This window comes from Lolium rigidum, chromosome 1, assembly GCF_022539505.1.
Source record: "Lolium rigidum isolate FL_2022 chromosome 1, APGP_CSIRO_Lrig_0.1, whole genome shotgun sequence".
Classification (NCBI taxonomy): domain Eukaryota; kingdom Viridiplantae; phylum Streptophyta; class Magnoliopsida; order Poales; family Poaceae; genus Lolium; species Lolium rigidum.
The window spans coordinates 352481114-352503092 of NC_061508.1; the positions used below are offsets into that span (position 1 = coordinate 352481114).

At 42.9% G+C, this 21979-nt stretch overlaps 1 protein-coding gene across 2 annotated transcripts; it reads right to left on the bottom strand.

Annotated features, from left to right (window-relative positions):
• Positions 1–256: 256 nt before the first annotated feature.
• LOC124684618 (GDSL esterase/lipase At5g55050-like) lies at positions 257–2635 on the bottom strand. Of its 2 annotated transcripts, none has more exons than XM_047218896.1 (4): positions 2320–2635; positions 1630–1760; positions 913–1384; positions 257–750 (listed from the first exon to the last, which is right to left on the bottom strand). In XM_047218896.1, exons 1-4 carry the CDS (start codon positions 2564–2566, stop codon positions 476–478), a joined length of 1125 nt encoding a protein of 374 aa, XP_047074852.1. In that variant the 5' UTR covers positions 2567–2635; the 3' UTR covers positions 257–475. The 2 variants fall into 2 exon arrangements, with proteins under 2 accessions (XP_047074852.1, XP_047074851.1); XM_047218895.1 differs by having other exon boundaries at positions 913–1390.
• Positions 2636–21979: the final 19344 nt, after the last annotated feature.

Sequence of the window (21979 nt, forward strand, 5' to 3'; positions counted from 1 at the left end):
CTATGTTCAAGACTTGTCATGGACCACTGAACCTTAGAACAAGCCCTGTGTTTTACATAGGATTTTTGCCAACTTAACATACATTATACTCCCTCTGTCTCACGAAACTTATATGAGTTTTATCAATATTTAGATATATCTAGATGCTACTAATTTAGTGTCTATATACATCCAAATTTTATCATCTCTGAACTCTTTCATGGGACAGAGGGAATATTATACTTATGATGCTCTCTCACTATAGATAGCCTTCAAAACATGCTCTTGAAAGTTTTTATTCCACATGACATCACAATTGACAGACATTAATTCAATAAAATACAAGGTCCTTCATACATAGTGGGATCAGCTGGCATGCATAGTGGGAATTAGCAGCCAGCTAGCCTCCAATGTTTATTTCAAAGTGCACAATTATTCTCCACGTAGACAAATATATATATGCATGCATGCTTGCACCGTGCATGTCTTGATTTAATCACTCATCCGCGACCATCTGAATCTTGGGTGCAACCACTGACACTTTCTTCTTCACCAAGGTGCTGAAGTTGATCGGCTCGGCGTACTTGGGAGTGTCGCCGTAGAAGAAGGCCACGACGCCGCGCTCGTAGGTGGCCTGCGTGCCGTGGAGCATGTCCCAGAATAAGTAGTCATCGTGGTTGTCGGTGCACGCCGTCGTGTCAGCGTGGCTGCACATCCTCTCCGCCTTGAACCTCCCGCCCCCGCAGCACGCCTTCTGCACCTCCTTGAACCCTGTTATGTCAAATACAGAAAGGATAGTTCATGCACAGGTGTATTTTTCGTGTAAGGTGGTATGTCATTTTCTGGGTTACTATTTTTTCCGTTAGTGACTCGGACTTGTTTGTTGATTTTGTGTCTTCGTGGCACTGATTTTGGTGATGCGTTTACACGTACCAGCGATGAACGGGTTTTCGATCATGTCAGTGAGGATGTTGTAGTTGCTGGCGATGGAGTATTTGAGGCCCTTCATGTTGGTCACGGTGGCTTTGGCGAGGTTGACCCTAAGGAGGTTATTGAACCCTTTTGCCAGAGAGTTTACACCCTCGTTGCACTCCCCATTGGACATGTTGGCTCTTATTCCCGGCGTGCACCCGACCGGTGGCATGTCAAGGATCCCCACCATCCGCGCCCCCAGGTTGTAGAGCGCCTGGATGTGTTCGACGTAGGTGGTGGCCATCTTTTCAACGTAGGTAGGGGCATCACCCATGGACCCGTTGAAGGCCGAGAGGTCGTTGCCACCGGCGCTCAAGAGGAACAAGGACTCCGCCAGGTGATTCTTCTTATGGACCGGGTAGTAGCACTTCATATTGTCAGTGTCTCTCTTGAAATACTGAATTTGTGTCCGCATCGTTAGTACTTTGTCTGCCTGACCCTACATGCAAAGATGACCACATATATGTATGTTAAATTTACAACTATTAATTGAAGAAACCGCAAATAGTTCGGGCGACTGCTTTTCTTCAGTCATTGTATATACTCGGGTAATTATACATGTTAGGTATGAAATTACAGGTTTTTTTCAAAAAAGGGGAAATCCTAACCTCTGTATCAACAGATGCACACATCCATCTTGATTGAGATTATAGTTAAAATTTAATTTAGTTTGTTTACCGTGGTGTCGAGGATGCCTGAACCACCGGATGCATAGTTGGCACCGATGTTGCACCGTCTCACATCATCCCGCTCGAACCACCACATGGATCTGTAAGCTTGTGGGCTCATCTCGAACCCGAGGCGTTGTGCTGCACATGCATATAAGCAACACATGGTGATCAGTGAGAGATGCACACATTGCTAGCTAATTAGTTCCAAAATATAAGCTTTTTGAGAAAGCTAAACTAGCTTTCTAGAAAAGACTTGTATTTCAGAACTAACATAATAGTAGTAGTTAATTGTTTGTGAACACACCGCTCTGTTAATTTTATGTAAATCTTCAACATAGGGTCAAGTTTGACCATCAAAGCTTCGTGTATGTTTTGAGAGCCTTATAGTAATCTGTTAAACAGTTCTTGTTACGCATTTTCTCAGGTTTGATATTTGCGGTCCACTCGTCTGTATGTGCAGAACTCACATGTACTCAGTATAGGTATCCTCAAGGGTTGCAATGAAGTATATATGGCTCACTTCATCTTGAAATAAGTGATACAGTTCATACGAATATATCTAGACATATTTTAATGTGTAGATACATCTCTATGTCACTTATTTAGAATGGACGTAACACATCATGAATACCTGCAGGTCGATCGGCATGTGTACATATGCACACCGCCTTCATTTATATGTTGAGCTAGCACGTACCAACGATGTCGGCGAGGTTGTAGCCGTTGGTGAAGCGACCGGTGGGCTTGCCGGGGAGGTCCATGCCATAAGGATAATTCGCCTTGGGCGCCTCCTTTGGCAGGTCGTCGTTGTTGCCAACATCCACGAGCGAGTCCCCGAACACGTACAACACCTTCACCGACATCTCGTCCTCCGCCGCTGAGGAGAAGACCCCAGCGACGAGGAGGACGGCGGCGCAGACCAGCTCAAAAATTCTCTTCGCCATGCCTTGCAAGCCTGTGTAAACAAAGAAGGAGCTAAGTGCTTTAGGCTCCTAGCTGTATCTTGGTTCACGTGGGTGCCTAGGTTTTGGTGTGAGGATGCTAGTCGGGCGATGCACAGCTATTTAAAGAGCTCGGCCGTGTCGTGAAACACGCACACGATGAGTCGCTGATTCGCGTATGTGCACGTACGATCAAGGTGTAAATGTGTGTGACCGCGAGATGCAGATACTATATGCGAGAAACACGTTGCCGGGGACAGCCATGTTTGTCCTTTCGTACCTTGTGTTTAAGGGCGATTCTGACCCCGCGGCAACGATGGGCTCGGCCCACTACTTACCTCTAATTCGCTGCACAGTTTTGTCTCTTTGTTTCATCATAATTCACAAACTTATATCACGAGACTAATATTGATTAGGTTTTTGGTAGCATCTTTTTTTCGTTTCCAAGTCAATGAAGATTGCAGCGTCTATAAAAAGTAACAAGTGATCTTCGATCATTTGTTCAACGACTAGATCTCCTTCCTGACGTTAACTGTGTTACCAGAAGATCAAATTTCTCTAGATATAGTCCTTCAAATCTTGCTTCCTAGATCATTTTTGGATCTTTTCTCGTGGTTATCGCGATGATGATTGTCCTTACAATATTTATCCCGGCTGCTACACCTCGATAATGGTGATTCATACCTCGCGGCAACAATGGACTCAGCAGACTACTATCTCTAATTTCATGCACAATTTTATTTGTTGTCTCGTCATAATTCCCAACCTTATATCACGAGGCTAATATCAACTTATCAATATACTCGTAGCAATGACGGACTCAAGACAAAAACTAACTAGGAGGCATGTATAGGAAAACAATGGACATATCGGCATGTAATCGACTAATATGTGAATGTTATAAATCGAATGCATGTAGTTTCTCATAATTACTTCATCGAATTATTCAATGTGCATACAAAAATAATGACATGACATGGTAAAAATATTGAAATAAGCCCTATGACTGGAAGGACAATTTAAATGAGGTTGGAATGGGAAGTGAGCGTAGCTCAATTGGTTGGGGAAGTGGATGTACAAACCCAACACCAGAGTTCAAATTCCACGGACGTGGATTTAGGTTCCTATTTATACTTGAGACCCATGCTGGATCTGGTACTCATGCAATTTATCTTTAGGACTACGCTTTACTCTTAACGAAGATTTTAAAAAAAATCATAGTACTCATGCTTAATGATTGTGTGCAGAACTGAAATTCTCCCCTTTTAGATAGCCCTTAATTACTTATTGCTTGGCGAATCTCCTCAAAGGAGCCTCCCACGGACCCTCAGACGCGTGTCCCCCAGGGCGCCGTTGGGGGCAACCTCACACGCCGCCTCTAGCAAATCTCGGGGGCCTCCTCTACCGCCGATGCTGCCGGCAAGGGCTGTGGTGGCGGCGGGCCTGGCATCGAAGGCGTCAGGGGTTGATTCGCGGTGGCAGATCTCTGGAGGCGGCTGGGGACAGCGCAAGGTGTCTGCTGCGTGCGGCGGCTAGGGCGGCGCCCCTAGCCATGTGGTGACGGTGTCGTTTCCTCAGGCGTGACGCCCGCACGACACTAGTAGGGAAAACGTTATAGGGGAACGCTCATTGGCAGGTCACCCGCCTAAGCGCGCGACCGGTATTAGTAGTCGGGTGCAAAAAAACGTGCATGCAACTGGTACGCGCGTAATGGCAGCGTAGCGGAGGGTAGCGCACGCGACTAGTATATCGGGCCCGGCTGTACTCAGGTCCAGAAAGTACCCGCAACACGCTCCCACGGGGGCACGCGACTGCTATCTCCATACCGGTCGCATGTGCCATTGCCCGCTGCCAATATATTATGCTAACGGACACGAATCAGGCAAAATACTAGCCCACGTGCCTTGTTTGGGCCTGCTGCTACTATCAACTTACCGGTAGAGTGCCCTATTTTAGACACCCTGCTTGTAATCTGAGGATTTGCAACCCCGTGCATCGATATTGCCTTTTCGGTTTTCAAAAAAAATCATAGAAAATGATAGAAAAATAAAAAAAATCCTTTGAGATGGTCATGTGTTATGTCATCTAGTTTTAATAAAAAATAACAAAAATGAATTTTGATATATTATGCAAAATGGGGTCATGTCTTGGCACACGGCTGCATACGACCTCCGATGAAAATGTTTAATATATGAAAATGTATCTACCCAAAATTTTACATCCGATTTCAACCCCCTTCGGGTGTTTAGCGATTTTTTAGATTCCCAAAAATCGAAAAGGAAAACGGGTATTTTCAGGTTCAGATTCCAGCGCAAAAAATTCAAATTTGAGAACTTCCAAAAAAAATTCCCTCTCTCTAGTTTCAAACTTTTCCATCCTCATCTACCTCTTCTCCACCTTATCCCCTCCCACCTTCCACTTCTTCACCCTCTCCTCTCCCCCTCTTCCACATCTCCACCTTCTCCTCCTCCTCTTCCACCTTCTCCTCTCCTCCTCTTCCACTTCTCCTCCTTCTCCCCAGAGACGAGCACCACCTTCGGCGAAGGCGACCACCTCCTCCGCCCACATCCGGCGCCCTGCTCCGCCTCCTCCCTCGCACTACCTGCCACGACGACCGCCTCTGATGACCCACAAGTATAGGGGATCGCAACAGTCTTCGAGGGAAGTAAAACCCAAATTTATTGATTCGACACAAGGGGAGGTAAAGAATACTTATAAGCCTTAACAACTGAGTTGTCAATTCAGCTGCACACGGAAAAGCACTAGTAACAGGGGTGATGTGAAAGTAGCAGTAATATGAGAGCAGTAGTAACAGTAACACAACAGCAGTAATAGTAACACAGAGGCAATGGCACCAGAAAATAGTTGATACTACTTCCAATGACATGTAGAACGAGTATATGATGATGAGAGATGGACTGGGGTTCCCATCTATCTTCACTAGTGGTAACTCTCCAATAACAAGTGTTGGGTGAACAAATTACAGTTGGGCAATTGATAGGATTGAAATAGCATTAAGACAGAACATCAAGATTATTAATCATGTAGGCATGTTTTCCATATATAGTCATACGTGCTCGCAATGAGAAACTTGTACAACATCTTTTGTCCAACCAGTCGGTGGCAGCCGGGCCTCTAGGGAATCTACTGGCAATTAAGGTACTCCTTTTAATAGAGCACCGGAGCAAAGCATTAACACTTGGTGAAAACATGTGATCCTCATACCTACGCCTTCCCCTCCAGTTATCCCGATTGCTTTGTCACTGCGGGGCCTCGGGTTCCGGACATAGACATGTGCAAACAACTTGTAGATACAATCTAAGCAATAAGTATAGAGCTTAAATCTAAGATCATGCCACTCAGGCCCTAGTGACAAGCATTAAACACAACAAGATTGTAGCAATAATAACTTCACAAACTTTATAGATAGACTAATCATAATGTAATAATCCATCGGATCCCAACAAACACAACACCGATTACATAAGATGAATCTCAATCATGTAAGGCAGCTCATGAGATCATTGTATTGAAGTACATTGGGGAGAGAGTACCAACTAGCTACAGCTAGAACCCGTAGTCCATGGGAGAACTACTCACGGAGCATGATGGAGGCGGTGGCGTTGATGGAGATGGCTTCCGGGGGCACTTCCCCGTCCCGGCGGCGTGCCGGAACAGAGACTTCTGTCCCCCGAAACGGAGTTTCGCGATGGCAGCGGCGCCCCTGGAGTCTTTCTGGAGTTTCGTCAATTGGTCTCGCGTTTTTAGGTCAAAAGGGGTCTTATAGGCGAAGAGGAGGCGCAGGGAGGTGCCTGGGGCCTCCTCACCATAGGCTGGCGCGCCCAGGCCTGGGGCCGCGCCGCCTTATTGTGTGGTGGCCCTCTGGCCCGCCTCCGACTCTCCTTCGGTGTTCTGGGGTCTTCCGGGAAAAATAAGGTACTAGGTCTTTGTTTTGTCGAATTCCGAGAATATTGCCCGAGCAGCCTTTCTGGAACCAAAAACAGCAGAAAACAGAACTGGCACTTCGGCATCTTGTTAATAGGTTAGTTCCGGAAAACGCATAAAAACATTATAAAGTGTGAGCAAAACATGTAGGTATTGTCATAAAACAAGCATGGAACATCAGAAATTATAGGTACGTTGGAGACGTATCAGCATCCCCAAGCTTAGTTCCTGCTCGCCCTCGAGTAGGTAAACGATAAAAAGAATAATTTCTGTAGTGACATGCTACTTACATAATCTTGATCATACTATTGTAAAGCATATGAGATGAATGAAGTGACTCAAGGCAACGATCTATATTTGCTAACGAGATAGATAACATATAGCAAAACTTTTCATGAATAGTACTTTCAAGACAAGCATCAAAAGTCTTGCATAAGAGTTAACTCATAAAGCAATAAATTCAAAGTAAAGGCATTGAAGCAACACGAGAGGAAGATTTAAGTTTCAGCAATTGCTTTCAACTTTCAACATGCATATCTCATGGATAATTGTCAATACATAGTAATATGATGAATGCAAATAAGCAAGTATGTAAGAATCAATGCACAGTTGACACAAGTGTTTGCTTTTAAGATGGAAGGAAGTAGGTAAAGCTGACTCAACATAAAGTAAAAGAAAGGCCCTTCGTAGAGGGAAGCGAGGATTAAATCATGTGCTAGAGCTTTTTAAGTTTTAAAATCATATAGAGAGCATAAAAGTAAAGTTTTGAGAGGTGTTTGTTGTTGTCAACGAATGGTAGTGGGCACTCTAACCCCCTTGCCAAACAGACTTTCAAAGAGCGGCTCACATGAAGGACGTTATCTCTACCAGCAAGGTAGATCATCCCTCTTCTCTTTTGTTTACACATGTACTTTAGTTTTATTTATGGTTGACACTCCTCCCAACCTTTTGCTTACACAAGCCATGGCTAACCGAATCCTCGGGTGCCTTCCAACATTCACATACCATGAAGGAGTGTCTATTTGCAAAATTAAGTTGCTTACTGATGAATCAGGGCAAAACACGTGAAGAGAATTATTAATGAAAGTTAATTAATTGCGGCTGGGAACCCCGTTGCCAGCTCTTTTTGCAAAATTATTGGATAAGCGGATAAAGCACCACATATTTCCTCATGAGCTATAAAACATTGACACAAATAAGGAGTAATAAAGTTTTGAATTGTTTAAAGGTAGCACATGAAGTATTTACTTGAAATGGCAGAAAATACCACATAGTAGGTAGGTATGGTGGACACACATGGCATAGGTTTTGGCTCAAGGTTTTGGATGCACGAGAAGCATTCCCTCTCAGTACAGGTCTTTGGCTAGCAAGGTTGTTTGAAGCAAACACAAGTATGAACCGGTACAGACAAAACTTACATAAGAACATATTGCAAGCATTATAAGACTCTACACTTGTCTTCCTTGTTGCTCAAACACTTTTACCAGAAAATATCTAGACCTTAGAGAGACCAATCATGCAAACCAATTTCAACAAGCTCTACGGTAGTTCTCCACTAATAGGTTCAAACTACATGATGCAAGAGCTTAATCATGATCTACTTTGAGAGCTCAAAACAATTGCCAAGTATCAAATTATTCAATACAATATGAAGCATTTTCTGTTTCCAACCAAATAACAATAAGTGCAATACCTTCCAACTTTTGTCATTGAACATTAAAAGTAAAACGAAGAACACCAGTGTTCATATGAAAAAGCGGAGCGTGTCTCTCTCCCAAACAAGGATTGCTAGGATCCGAATTTATTCAAACATAAACAAAAATAAAAACACACATACGCTCCAAGTAAAGCACATAAGATGTGACCGAATAAAAATATAGTTTCAATAGAAGAAACCTGATAAGTTGATGAAGAAGGGGATCTCCTTGGGCATCCCCAAGCTTAGACGCTTGAGTATTCTTGAAATATGCAGGGATGAACCACGGGGGCATCCCCAAGCTTAGACTTTTCACTCTTCTTGATCATATATCATCCTCCTCTCTTGACCCTTGAAAACTTCCTTCACACCAAACTTCTCATAAACTTCATTAGAGGGGTCAGTACTCAAAAAACTTTAATCCACTTTAGTCCTGTAGTGACACATTGCAAGAACTCAATAAAAAATTAGCTACAGCTCTCCAAGTCTAGAAAGCCTTGCTTAAAGTCCACAAGAGACAATGCAAAAAACGAGACGAGAATCTGCCAAAACAGAACAGCCGAGTAAACACGAATTTTTAAGAGGTACTTCCGTTGCTCAAATCAGAAAACTCAAAACTAATGAAAGTTGCGTACATATCCGAGGATCACTCACGTAAATTGGCAGAGTTTTCTGAGTTACCTACGAGAGAATCCTACCCAAATTCGTGACGAGCAAGAAATCTGTTTCTACGCCAGTAATCCAAATCTAGTATCAACCTTCTATTAGAGACTTCACTTGGCACAACATTGCAATAAAATAAAGATAAGGAGAGGTTTCTACAGTAGTAACAACTTCCAAGACACAACAAAACAGTAGTAAAATAAAAACATGGGTTATATCCCAAGAAGTGCTTTCTTTATAGCCATTAAGATGGGCTCAGCAATTTTAATGATGCACTCGCAAGAAATAAGAGTTGAAGCAAAAGAGAGCATCAAAAAGCAAATTCAAAACACATTTAAGTCTAACCCACTTCCTATGCATAGGGATCTTGTACACAAATAAATTCATAAAGAACAAAGTGACAAGCATAAGAAGGTAAAACAAGAGTAACTTCAAAATTTTCAGCATATAGAGAGGTGTTTTAGTACCATGCAAATTTCTACAACCATATTTTCCTCTCTCATAATAATTTTCAGTAGCTTCATGAACAAATTCAACAACATAACTATCACATACAGCATGCTTTTCATGATTCACAAACACATAATTTTTATCAAGCTCAGAAATAATAGGATTAGAACTTTCAAACCCACTTTTATCAATAATGTAACAAGATGATTGATCAGTCTCAAAAGATATGGGACTCATAGATAAAGTCAAGAACTCTCCAATCCCGTTTTCATTAGTAGTACAATTAATATTATCAAGTAACATAGGGCCATCATCTAGAGATTTATCATAAACATTTGCTAAGCAAAACTCTTTAGTACCATGCATATCGACATCAGGCACAAACAAAGCATTATCATAAGATTTATCAAAATAGCATGGATTATCATGAATAACAGTAGAATAATTATTCTCACAAGTTTTACTCATAGGGAATATTTCAAGAGAATCCACAGGAACATAACATTCATCCTCCTTTGGTAAGCATGGAGGACAATCAAATAGTGTAAGAGATAAAGAGTTACTCTCATTAGAAGGTTGGCATGGGTAGCTAATCCATTCTTCCTCCTTCTGTTCATCACTCTCCTCTTCTTTTTCATCCAATGAGCTTTCAGGTTCATCAATTTCCTCCTCTTTTTCATCCAATGAGCTTTCGGGTTCATCAATTTCTTCTTCCACTGGTTCCTGCAAATTGTGAGTGCATTCTTCTGCATTAATGAGTCTCTTTTTATAATCAATGATATAAGGATTATCACTGTAGCTTTCAATGTAAAAATTAAGGATAGAAGAGACATAATCTTTAAGGTCCTTACAAACAACACAAGTTTCATAATTTTTAGCAATGAAGGATTCGATCTCAGAAGCTCCCATAAACAAAACAAATTGTTCTACTTCTTCGAACCCAAAATGAATATAGCTATTCCAATTATAGTTCTTAATTAAAACTTCCTCACTAAAGCCACATTGAAATTTAAGATGTTTAGTATCCTGTTTAGAGCAACAGTTTATATCATGGCGTTTAAGCAAGATTTTAGCAATTGTATTTGTGGTGACCCTGCATACCACTGCATGTTGTAGTATGCCAGTCGTTGATATAACATTCGCGAAGTACCATTCCGCAAATATCACATCCCTCAGAGTAGTACAACAGAACATAGCGAGGTCCATAACTCATTCACATAATATTACAATACACATACACAAGTCGTCTTGGAGCTCCTCTTGGGTCCTAAGAGGATAACTCCTGGGTTCGAGGCGAACCCAACTTAGCTTACAATACCATAGTCTCAATAAACTAAACATTTATTTAATCGAGCAGCTACATGGTAAGAGTTTGTGCTGCTCGGCTACTACTACTCCTCAGATATCTCTAGGCTTGTTCTCCTCCGGAAGCCTCCCCGGATCCGTAGACGATGATGTAGTCTACGCCTTCAACACCTCCTGAGAGGTCAGGTTCTTCATAGCCGATGATCTCGGCTCCTTCATTGTTGTCGTAGTCCTCCTCCAGACGATTCAGACAATCTAAGCATGGGGTTTAAGAGTGGTATGAGTACGAGCGTACTCAACAAGTTCATTATAGATAAGAGGTGTTTAATGCACTAGCTACGATATTAGACCAGAAAGTCTAATACCAATGCAAGTTTTGATAAACATTTCTTCAAGAGATTTCTTTTATTTCAAAGAGCTATGTCCGTCAGCCTTCACCGGTTTACTAGAACTTCATGGAGCTCCTTTCCGGCCGCGTTCGCAGTTCCTCAATCCCGGAACAGGAAGTGACAGGTCACGGTTCTTTACACTCTGCAGAGGTGTGTTGCTTTACCCATAAGAGATCTTAACCTTGGTGCCAACCGGGCATATTCCCCGTCCACACTTCCTATGGTGTGAGGCCCGGTATAAGGTCTAGCCAATCATGTTCCTCCGCTACCTCGAACACCCACCCTTTGTTGCATACCCCGACCCTGGGTCCTCGTCGGTCCCATTATTCCCGTAATTTCGGGGTGGACCCCGACCACGACAACAGTTTGGGACTCGTTAACCAAACTCCTTCGCCGGTAGCTGCAACCCATCATAGACCAAATTACCGTGGGGAATTAGAAGGGGATCCCCACCCTCAAGTTGTTCCGCAAGCGAGCAACCGCTACGGTAAGCAACAGCTATACCGTGGGGAATTAGAAGGGGCTCCCCACCCTCAAGTTACTCCGCAAGACACAACTGCTACGGTAAGCGCATCCGTTGATGAACGAGAGGTGGAAACACTTTTGACTACTCCGTCCCACTCCGGATCTTATGGTTAACACGGGTATTACGGCACAAGAATCACTGGCGACATTTGTTGTTTAATCCTAGATGGATATTAACCCTTGCAATGGAACCTCCACCATATCAACACAATCCATGGTTCCATTGCCCACCACATAGTCATATTCATAGTTATGAAAGTAGTGGTTTTGGTTTTTATGCAATCGTGATAACCATAGTACTTTGCAAGTAATTTGATAAAAGTACTCAAATGACATGAGCAAGTGATGAACTTGCTCGAACACTGCAAAGTTCTGCAGTTGGAAGGTATGGACTGACCCTTGTCCTCTTGTTCTGAAAAATAGCATCATTGTCCGATAAGGGCAATGGTTAAAGAAGCAATAATGCATGATTCCAGTTTTAGGGTTTATTCCCCCCTTCCGATGTCGTTGTTATTTTATGAGAGGTTAAATACTAAGAACATCTTAGGGATACTGGATTTAGGATAAATACAACCTTGAAATGTTGTCAAGGTGTTTTGAAGTCCAAAGGCATTAATGGACTTATTTTTATTATTGAAAATTATGTGTGTGATTTAAATGATTATTTAATTCATCAAATGAAGACTTATTCTTATTTGTATTAAAAAATTCTCTTTGATATTTTATTTAAATAGAGAATTTGTTGCTGATCTATTTTCATATTTTTAATTATTTTTTTTAGAGTTATAATTAATTTCTATGAAATTTCCAAGTTTCTGGTTTATTTGGTATTTGTGAAATACCAAATTTGCCCCTGGGCCCACCTGTCAGGGTGGCCCAGCGGGTTGGGCTAAACCGGCTCGGGTCCAACCGACCCGAGCGGTCGCTCACTCTCCTTCCCCCTCGCGCCACTCGACCTAACCCTAATCCTCTCCCGTCGCTCTGGCGACCCGCGTCGCCGTCGTCGTCGCCGAATTAATCCGGCCATCTCCGGCCGGCTCCGGCGGCGTGGTTGGTCGCAAAATGACCGCCGCTCGACGGCGCACCAGATCCTCCGCGTCGATCTGGCCTGCGTCGCCCACACCGCTCGCCTCCAACACATCTGCACGCATGGCGCACGGATCTGAGTTGCTCCATCGCACGCCGGGGTTCCAGACGCGATGGCGCTACCGTGGGCACGCCGTGGTGGTGCTGGAGCGTTCGTGCCCCGCGACGCCTGGCCTGGCCGCGGCCTGGCGCTGCCCTGGTCGGCCGTGCCATTGTGCCGCCATGGGCACGCGGTGGTGCTTCTGCTCCAGGTGCGTTCGCCTCCCTCTCTCTCTGTCTTACTCCTCTTCTTCGCCTTGCTCAGCTGCTGGCTTGCATCTCCATGTTGAGATGCTTGCCGTGACTATGCGCTGCTGCTGTGCTCGCCTGCTCCTGCTGTGCTATGTTGCTGCGCCCTGCGTGTGCTACTGCTGTGTTGCCTATGCTGATGTGCTTACTGCTGCTGCCATGGTTTGCTAGCTGCTGCTGCTCTTCTAACTTTGCTCTATGCACTACTGTTATATGCCATACTCCTACTGTGGCCTTCCTGTGATTGCTCATGAGCATCCAGTGATGCTCATGGCCTACTGGCTTGCTCCTATGATAACTCTTACCACTAGGGTATCCTGTGTGTGCATAATCTTGTAAATTTACAAGAGCTAGTATTTCTGTGTGCTCTTCAGTGTGCTATACTTACATGACTAGGCTCAATTGAGCATTGTTACTGACTTGGCAGCTCCATCCCTTGATGGAGTGCTTCTGGATACAATTAAAATGCTCTATTCATTTATCTGTGATGCAATTGTTCAATTATCTGGTTAGCTTAACTGTCTGGGCCTTGTGATGATACTATGCTTGGCTGTGGTGACCTGTAGCAAGAGCAAGTGATGCTTTGATGGTTAATTGATCATTGTTTGCTTGTGAGCAAGTGTGTGTTTCTCTCTGTGATTCACTGGTGCTCACCAGTGCTGTTTGTGCTTCATACAGGCTTAGCCTGGTGTGTACTATTGCTGGCTTAAGCATCTGCTGTTGCTTGCAGTGATCCAATGGTTCACTGCAAAGCTCTGGTGTTTTGATTTATTTGCTTAGTTCACTTATCTGTATTTGCCTGAATCTTACTGAAGTGGATAAGTGATGTGAACTGCTCTGCAGTTGTGATCATCCAATTAAATGTGACAGAGCTAGATGGATGCCCACAGTGGTTGGGAACCCTAGCCCCTCTTTGAACCCACTCAGGGTGATGATATATGTATTTGGCTTGTTGGTGTGGCTGATCTAGGGTTTGAGGTGACCCTGGCAGTAGACATGTGCTGCCCTAGGGTAGCTCCCCTATCTGTTGGCTTGCTTGTTGCTTACCAAATGTTTTCTCGGGTGATCCATTTATTGGATTGCCAGTGACTCTTGATGTTGAAATCAAACAGACAGTAATCTGTCTAAGTCTGATGGTCAATTAGTTGTAGGTGCTAAGTGTGTGGGCTAGGCTAGACTAGGACTTCATCTTTTGCCGGATTTCTTCAGTTATGCACTGTTTTGCATGACTGATGTTCCCATAGGCTGATTTCCTAGAGTCTTTACCCATATTTGCTTGCACCAATTGGCTTTGTAGCCAGATGATGACACAAACAGGGTTTTCTACCCTTCTGTGCTCCTGTGATGCATTGTATGCTTATTTATGAGCAAAGCATGTGTTTGCTCAGGTTCTCTTGGGTATACCTCACTCCAGCTCCTAGAAAATGAGTGTTGGTGTAGAGGATTGCTTCTGTGATGCTTGGTTTGCTTGTCCTTCTCCTCCTTACAAGCTTATGGTGCTTTACTCCATCTGGTACTTGCTCACAGCTGACAGTTCTTGGTGAAACTGTCCCTGGATGGTTTCTGATGGCTTGTGGTTTTTCCTGTTCTAAGTGTTCTTGGTGTTCTTGATGAACTTACCACTGCTGCCTGTCGATGGATGAACAAATGACTAGGGTTTGGCTCTGAAAAGGTTTTATATGGTGCTCTCTTGCATCCCTGGTCGACAGCTCCTGCTTGTCACTTTGGTGACTCACTGATGATGTGTGAGTGTGTGCTGTGCCACATGCACACCCAGTGGCTTGGTGTTGAGCATGCACACCTGCTGTGTGTGCTGCTTGTGTGTGTGTGTACCAGATCCTGTGAACTTGGCTTTGGAGAGGATCAGCTCGGCAGCCTGATCATATCCCCTCCATTTGCTTTATTTGTTAACCTGCCAAGTGGCTTTGCCACTTGGCTTAATTCTGTTTTTGGCTTTGATTTGTGCAGGGATCATCAATTGAGCAAAATTGTCAACACCCGGATTTTTAGGTCCAGATGCCTGTTATGCCATACATCGCAATCCCAGGAATATTGTTGTTGCGAGACATAACAGTTGAATATCATAAGTCATCATTCATTACATATCATAGTCGTCTTACAAATAGATCACATGATCCAATATTACAATAATAGTTGAACTATTGTTTCAACACACATCACAAATACATAGCGGAAGCGTAGATAGAAGGGGACTCTATAGTCCACAGGCCAACGCTTGACGTCAGGAGTAGTCCTAGTTGTCGTAGACGTCCTGCTGTCCATCTTCCTTGTACTGCTGTTCTCCTTCAAAGTCTGGCCATTTGAATAGCCAGGGACAAAGCCGTGAGTACTTTAAAGTACTCGCAAACTAATACTAAAGTAAGTACGAACATTTCTGGTAAGGGGGTGCTAAGCTCTAGTTTCTTTTGCATAAAGCCAATTTTAGTTCACAAGTATTTGAAATCAAGACCTTTCATGTGCTAACTAACTCAAGTGGGAACATTAGTGTCATTCCCACAACCGTTGTTGTAATTCAAGTAAAACTCACCATCCACCTTTCAAAAGTAAAATCACAAGTCATATGTCACCTTTTTGAAAATGGTCTGATGACGGAACAGTATGGCCTTTCCAACTGTCCTTAACCGTGGACGCGGCTATTCGAATAGGTTTACACTCTGCAGAGGTTGTACGCTTGTGCCACAACTTTTGATTACATCCGTCAGGAATAACCCTGAATAATCGTAACTCAGTACGCGGATCATCAACCATAACCTTTCACTCACATATCCTAGTATAGGCACCTCTCCCCATGAGCTTGGCCTCCCAGTGAAGACCGACTGTCAACCTGGGAACTGCACAGGGCTTGGGCCGGACATTCACCTCCTCTTTAACGTCGTTTCTTTTGTGGTGGAGGCAGCTTTCGGCATAACCCCGATGACGCTTGTTTAGAGGGAACCCATACTAAGACACATAAACTTCCGGTTAAGCCCTACCCATAATCGGGTATTGTGGGGGTACTTGTAAATTGGAATGGTATCGCATCCGAACCCAACCATCGGTTTTCGTAAAATTCACCAAGTCCTTCTCAAGTCATATTCACCTTCAAAATCTTTCAATAGAATGAATCATCATTCCAAGGTTTTCAAAGTCATTTCATTGCACATATTCCCATCTAGAGTAGTCAATTTTATTTGTTAGCACTAGCACTAGTCATGAGGGGTGCTATCTAGCTTTGTTTGCTTTAGGCTAAATTTGATGCTCTTGTTCTATTCTAGCCTAAGTGAATCATAAATCAAAAGTAAGCTTTGAAAAACAATAAGCAAAATAATTGCAAGGTAAAAACATGGGATAGGTTTATTGGACATAAAAATAAATGGTGATGGTGCCTTGCTCTTGTAGAGCTTTGCACTTGGGACTTTGCAAGAGTGTTAGCTTGCCTTGGTTGGTGTATTGATCAAAATGTTCCTCCTTCTTCTCCGTAGATGTTCTCGTCGTCCCCTTCGTAGCCTTCGGCACTAGCGTCTATGAATACGAATACGGGGTATACAATCACCACACAAGTTCAAGAGCTATAAAAAGCACACACATAAATCACACCAACTATTCTAGCATTATCACAATGTCATCATGTGGGTTGATATGGTTTTATTCTTAAGAAAAATAATTTCCTCTCATTATATATGTGAATGATAGTTTCCTTATAATTCTTGAGGAATAATTTCCTCTCGTTGAAGCTTCTTAAGATTTAATTTCTCAAACCATCACACATGAATTTATGTTGACCTAAGTCAACCATTCATCATCATCATTTGAGAAAATGATTTAAATGAAGTAGAGATACCTCATACCATTTAATAATGCCTATTATGATTTAAAATCTCCAAGTATTTCATGTGAGAGTATTTGACCAGGGGTTCAAACTTCATATGAAAGTACTTGGGACAAGATTTAAATGAAGTGAAATACCTCATATAATTTACACAAGTTAAACTAGCATCACTCATTACTATTAGGTGGGTAAATGTGTTGCTTTCTTATTTAGAAAAAAATAATTTCCTCTCATGCTAAATAAGGTGTTACTTTTAATTACTTAGAGAAATAATTTCCTCTCATTATCTTAGTAAGCTTTAATTTCTCTTATGAATAATATATGACCTAGGTTGACCAAAGTCAACCTCTTCATACTTATCATTTAAGTAAATGATTTAAATGAGGTTCCATACCTCATGCAATTTAATACTAACATGTTAGTGATTTAATGTCACATAATAACTCAACATGAGATTATATAGAATAGTTATTACCTCATGTTAAATTACTTGAGAACAAGGTTTAAATGAGAGGATTACCTCTCATATGATTTAACACATAGTTGTAACTAATTTAATAGAAACTACTATTGAGGTGATTTAATATTCTCAATTAACAGGAATGATACCCTGTTGACCAAGGTCAACACTTCACATTTATTATTTGAGGAAAGTGATTTAATTGAGATTCATCATCTCATGTGATTTAAATAACTAAAGCAATTTAAATACTATGTTGATTTAAATGAGGTGCTACACCTCATAGATTTGACCCCTAATGGTGAACATAATTTAAATGAGATGGTGCACCTCATGCATTTTAATAACACCTAATAATGATTTAATATCATCAACTCATTCAATATGAGATTTAGCTAACCATGGTATTTACCTCATGTTGAATTAGTTGAGACAAGATTTAAATGAGAGGGAAGCTCTCCTATATTTTAATTCTAGTATGGCAAAGATTTAATATCACCACAATTCCTATGAGACCTAAATGACCAGAGTCTCTACTTCATTTGGAATTGGTGGTGACCAGATTTAAATGAGAGAAACTCTCTCATAAGATTTCTTAATAGTTTTGGACAATATCTTTGACTAGAAATAGCCATAAAGTCATTTAAATCAATTAAGCCATGATCATTCAAAGTAAGCATGGCATATTTTTGCAGAAACAATTAGTATAAGTGAAATGTGATTTATAGGAGTTGGAATCAACTAAAAAGCATTTGTGGTTGAATTTTAAGAATTATTCTTAGGCAGAAAAGTCCCTGCCTTGTTTATTTTCTCACTTTAATTCTACAATAGATCTAGGTTTCAATCCAGTGGCATTGTGTAGATAATTTCATAAGGTTTCTAAATATATAAAATTTATTAAATTTGGTTTAGTAGATTTATTTCTATTAAATTTTGAATCGAGCAGCAGTATTGAATTTGAATTTAAAAGGAATAAAAGAATTCAAATTTTGGCTCGGGCGGGAAAGGTAAGCAGGCCGAAAGGGAGAAAAACAACTGGGCTGGCCCAGCTACGCGTCTGGCGCGAGCGGGCCGCCTGACAAGGTAGGGCCAAGCGGTCAGTGCCACTTAACAGCGAAACGGTACGCGTGTGTGATAGCCGTTGGATTAAGAACAGATCGGACGGCGCTCGATCGCCACCTTCCTCGGCGAGCTCGCCGGGGACGAAACCCTGGGTGCGGCAGAGGGGTTGCGACTGAGGGCTTACCGGCGTCCGGCGAGGTCGGCGAGGCGGGCAACCGACGGTGGAGTCGATGGCGAGTCGAGGGAGGGTCGCAGCAGTGCTTGAGGTGGACGAAATCGACGGCGTCGCGGAGCTACTGGCGCGGCGGCGTCGATCAAATTCCGGCGGCTGAGGGGGAAATCGTCGAGGGGAGGTGGTCAGGGAGGTTCAGGAGGGAGAGGGGAGCTTGTTGGTGTGCAGAATGAAGGCGAGGGAGTCCTCCTTTTATAGGGTTGGGAGTGGCCGAGGCGGAGGCGGGGCAGGTCGTCGTCGTCGTCACGGCTACGGTGGGCTAGCGTCATCGGCGAGGGTGCGGCGGTGTTGGCGATGTCACCGCGGACACGACGGGCGTCCTGGAGTTGAGAATGGAGCACGAAAGCGTCGGCGTCATCACCATGTACCCGCGCACGGTGGCGGACGGTCGTCGTCGTGGGCGTCGTCTACAGCGGGTCTGCGGCCAATTGGCGATGTCCGTGAGGTTGAGGGGACCGTGGTGAGTGGACGGGCGCATGGGAAGAGCGAGGGGAGGCGTGAGGCGATGGGGCATGGCGGCGTCCTGTCGCGCCCAGGGACGTCGTCGTGCGCGTCCTGGCGAGATGCTGGGTGTGTCTGAGCGCGTCTGGGCGCGCGTGGCCTGAGCGGTGTCGACGTTACCTTGGTCAATGACGTGCAGGGGTCGTGGTCAGGGAGTTGAGGGCAAGCTCCAGGACAAGGTGGCGTGGCTCGGATGGGAGAGGAGAGGAGTGAGCATGGTGAGTGACAAGAGGGCCGGCATGGTCGTGTTCTTGTCAAGGTGATCATCTACGAGTGCTTGGCAAGTGGTGGCACCGGTGCTGGGGAAGTGAGAGGGGGCTCCGTGGGTGCGAGAGAGACCCGAGGCTTGGACTTGGTCCAACCAAATTCCTCGAGCATGGGCATGGTTTCTATCTCTGTCCCAAAGGTGTTCGATGAAAAGCCCGCAAGAAAAATATTTTCGAAATTTGCAATTCTTTTTGGTGAGTTGAAATCATATATTAAAAGGAGTAGAATGGAGGTGGTGGTGGTCAAAATGGTGTTGATATGCAAAAATCCAAAATGCACATGATCTTCATTTTCAAATCTGGTTCCAACTTTGCTTGATGATATATTTGAATCTAGAAGGAATTTGTATGGGGTTGCTTGAGCAAAGTTGTTCACTTTTATGTTGACTTGGATGAGGTGCAAAAGTTTGACAAAGTTTAGTTTAGAAATTTTGAAATAACGGGGCTCAAAGAGGGCATCGGGTTAACTTTTGTCAAAATGACCATTAGTGCATGTGAGCTCCTATTTCACTCAAATTTGATTTGATTTGAATTTCTTTGATTCCAAAGGTGTTTATATGTGTTTAGTAACCAAACAAAACCAATGGTGCAAGCCATAATGGTCTAGGTTCAAGATTTGGAAAAATGGCCATATCCACATATGTGTATTGGGAAATCTTCTTATTTCCCATTTGATTGGGTTTTTATTGATCCCATTGATGTAGTTGAGGTTTAATATGATATAAGAAAACAATTCAAGCAATGGAAACAAGTTTGGTGGTCTTTTACTCAAATTTGTATTTTTGGCCATATGCACCTATGTGCATTTCATACTTTTATTCCTTTTCTTTATTTATGATCAAAGGTCATGGTTTAGGGTTTATTTGGTGTTATATTGGGTGTGGTAAAGTTTTCAAACCCTTTGGGCAAGGTAGAGGTGTTTAGGTCAAGTTTTGGTAAAATGGCTATGTGTCACATATGCCACTATGCATATGTGGCATTTGATTTTGATTTGAGTGTTCTTGGCCCATTTGATGTTGTTGAGTGTTGAAAAGGTATATGGAAGTGATCCAACCATTCATAACAAGTCCTAGGGTCAACATTCTTAATTTCCCAAATTGCTAATTTATTCTCATATGCCTTTATGGCATTTTTAGTTCCTTTTTATTTTCTTTGGAAACCACTTGGATTTGGTTTGATAAGTACTAGGTAAGGTGTATGAAAGTTTTCCAATTCTCTAAATAAAGTGGAAAGGTTTTGGGTAAAGTTTTATAAATATAGCCCTAGGCACATATGCCTCTTTCTTATTTAATTCCCTTTAATTTTAATTTAACTAGGGTGGTGAAAAGAGGGGTGAGGTTTAGGGTTTAGTGGGGTTCACAATGGTTCACCACCATTTAGAATAATTAATAAAGGTAGGGTTCAAGATTTACCTATTAGGGCTATATGCCTCCATATGTCTTTTATTTTATTTTGGGTTTCTCAAAATAGATCCAAATGATTTCTGGAGAAGATTAGGGTTTAAGGTTTTTCTTATTTGATTTCTTTCTCTTTTATTTTATTGGGTTGGTGACCTTCACTTGATCACATTAGGGTTTTAGGGTTTAGCACATAAGCATAATAACACTCATCATGGCAAAACACAAGATTTAAACCAGATCTATATGTATCAATCTTATTTTAATAAAAGTTTTTGTTGGTTCCAAAATTTGGAACTAGGGAAATTCATTTTGTTTGTTTTGAAATTTTTGGGTTGTTACAAACCCTTCCCCCTTAAACAAATCTCGTCCCGAGATTTTAAGAAAAATTAGGTCCCTAAGAAAGACTGAGCAGTGAGATTAACAGGGGAACATACTTGGCATGGCCTGAGGGGCTTCCTGGGCTTCATTGGCAGTCATGTGGTAGAAACGACCGTTGTTGTTGTTCTGGTTCCTTCTACCTGCGAAGCGACGCTGTGCTGGCCGGGTGCGAGCGGCTATTGAGGGCAATCCTCGGCAAGCTTCTTGGGGCATTCATTGGAGTAATGACCCACAGTTCCACATTCATAGCAGGTTATCGTTGACTTGTCCTTTTGGGCAATGGGTACAGCATTGCTTCCCAGTCCTTGGGGCATTGTTGGCGGCTTTCATCGGGCACTTTTTAGAGTAATGACCAGTAACACCACATGCATGGCAAGTCACAGTGGGCTTGTCTCTGGGGGCATGGTTGGGTATTGGGATGAGCTGCTCCAGGGTGGCTATCCTCACGCGGAGACGAGCAATGAGGTGGTCCTTCTTGGCGTGCCGGATGACGAAGTGCCTTGCGTTCCATTGCGAGGATGTTGATGGTGTCAATCATCTTGGTGTGCTTAATGTGCATCCGGTTGGCTTGGGCACGGGGGTTGTTGCGGGTAGGAGGGGCCATGCGAACAATGAGGTAGATCATAAGATAAAGGGGGAATTTCTATGGTTTGTTTGGATAAGAATTTGAAAAGTTCAAAACTTGAAAACTTGAGTAGTGTTGAGGGGGTAAAACCAACAACACTATTTCATTCATACCAAGCATCACATATTACCAATCTAACACACCGTTGGTTTGAAGAACCATTCATTCGCTCTATGATATAAGGGGATCCTGATACAAACTCACACTAGTGCTCTCTTCCGTAGGTGTGAGTTCTACTAAAGTGATCAAGTGTGCAAAATTTTAGGTAGAATTTCAAGAAAAAGTAGAGCATGGATTTCTCATTTTGAAAAGATCG

Bases quoted from the DNA above. Each gene is read 5' to 3' on its own strand.
- LOC124684618 (XM_047218895.1), bottom strand. From the start codon at position 2,566: ATGGCGAAGAGAATTTTTGAGCTGGTCTGCGCCGCCGTCCTCCTCGTC. The intron at 1,391-1,629 runs GTAAACAAACTA...CTTTGCATGTAG, and splicing joins CAGGCATCCTCGACACCACG to GGTCAGGCAGACAAAGTACT. The intron at 751-912 runs GTACGTGTAAAC...TTGACATAACAG, and splicing joins CGAAAACCCGTTCATCGCTG to GGTTCAAGGAGGTGCAGAAG.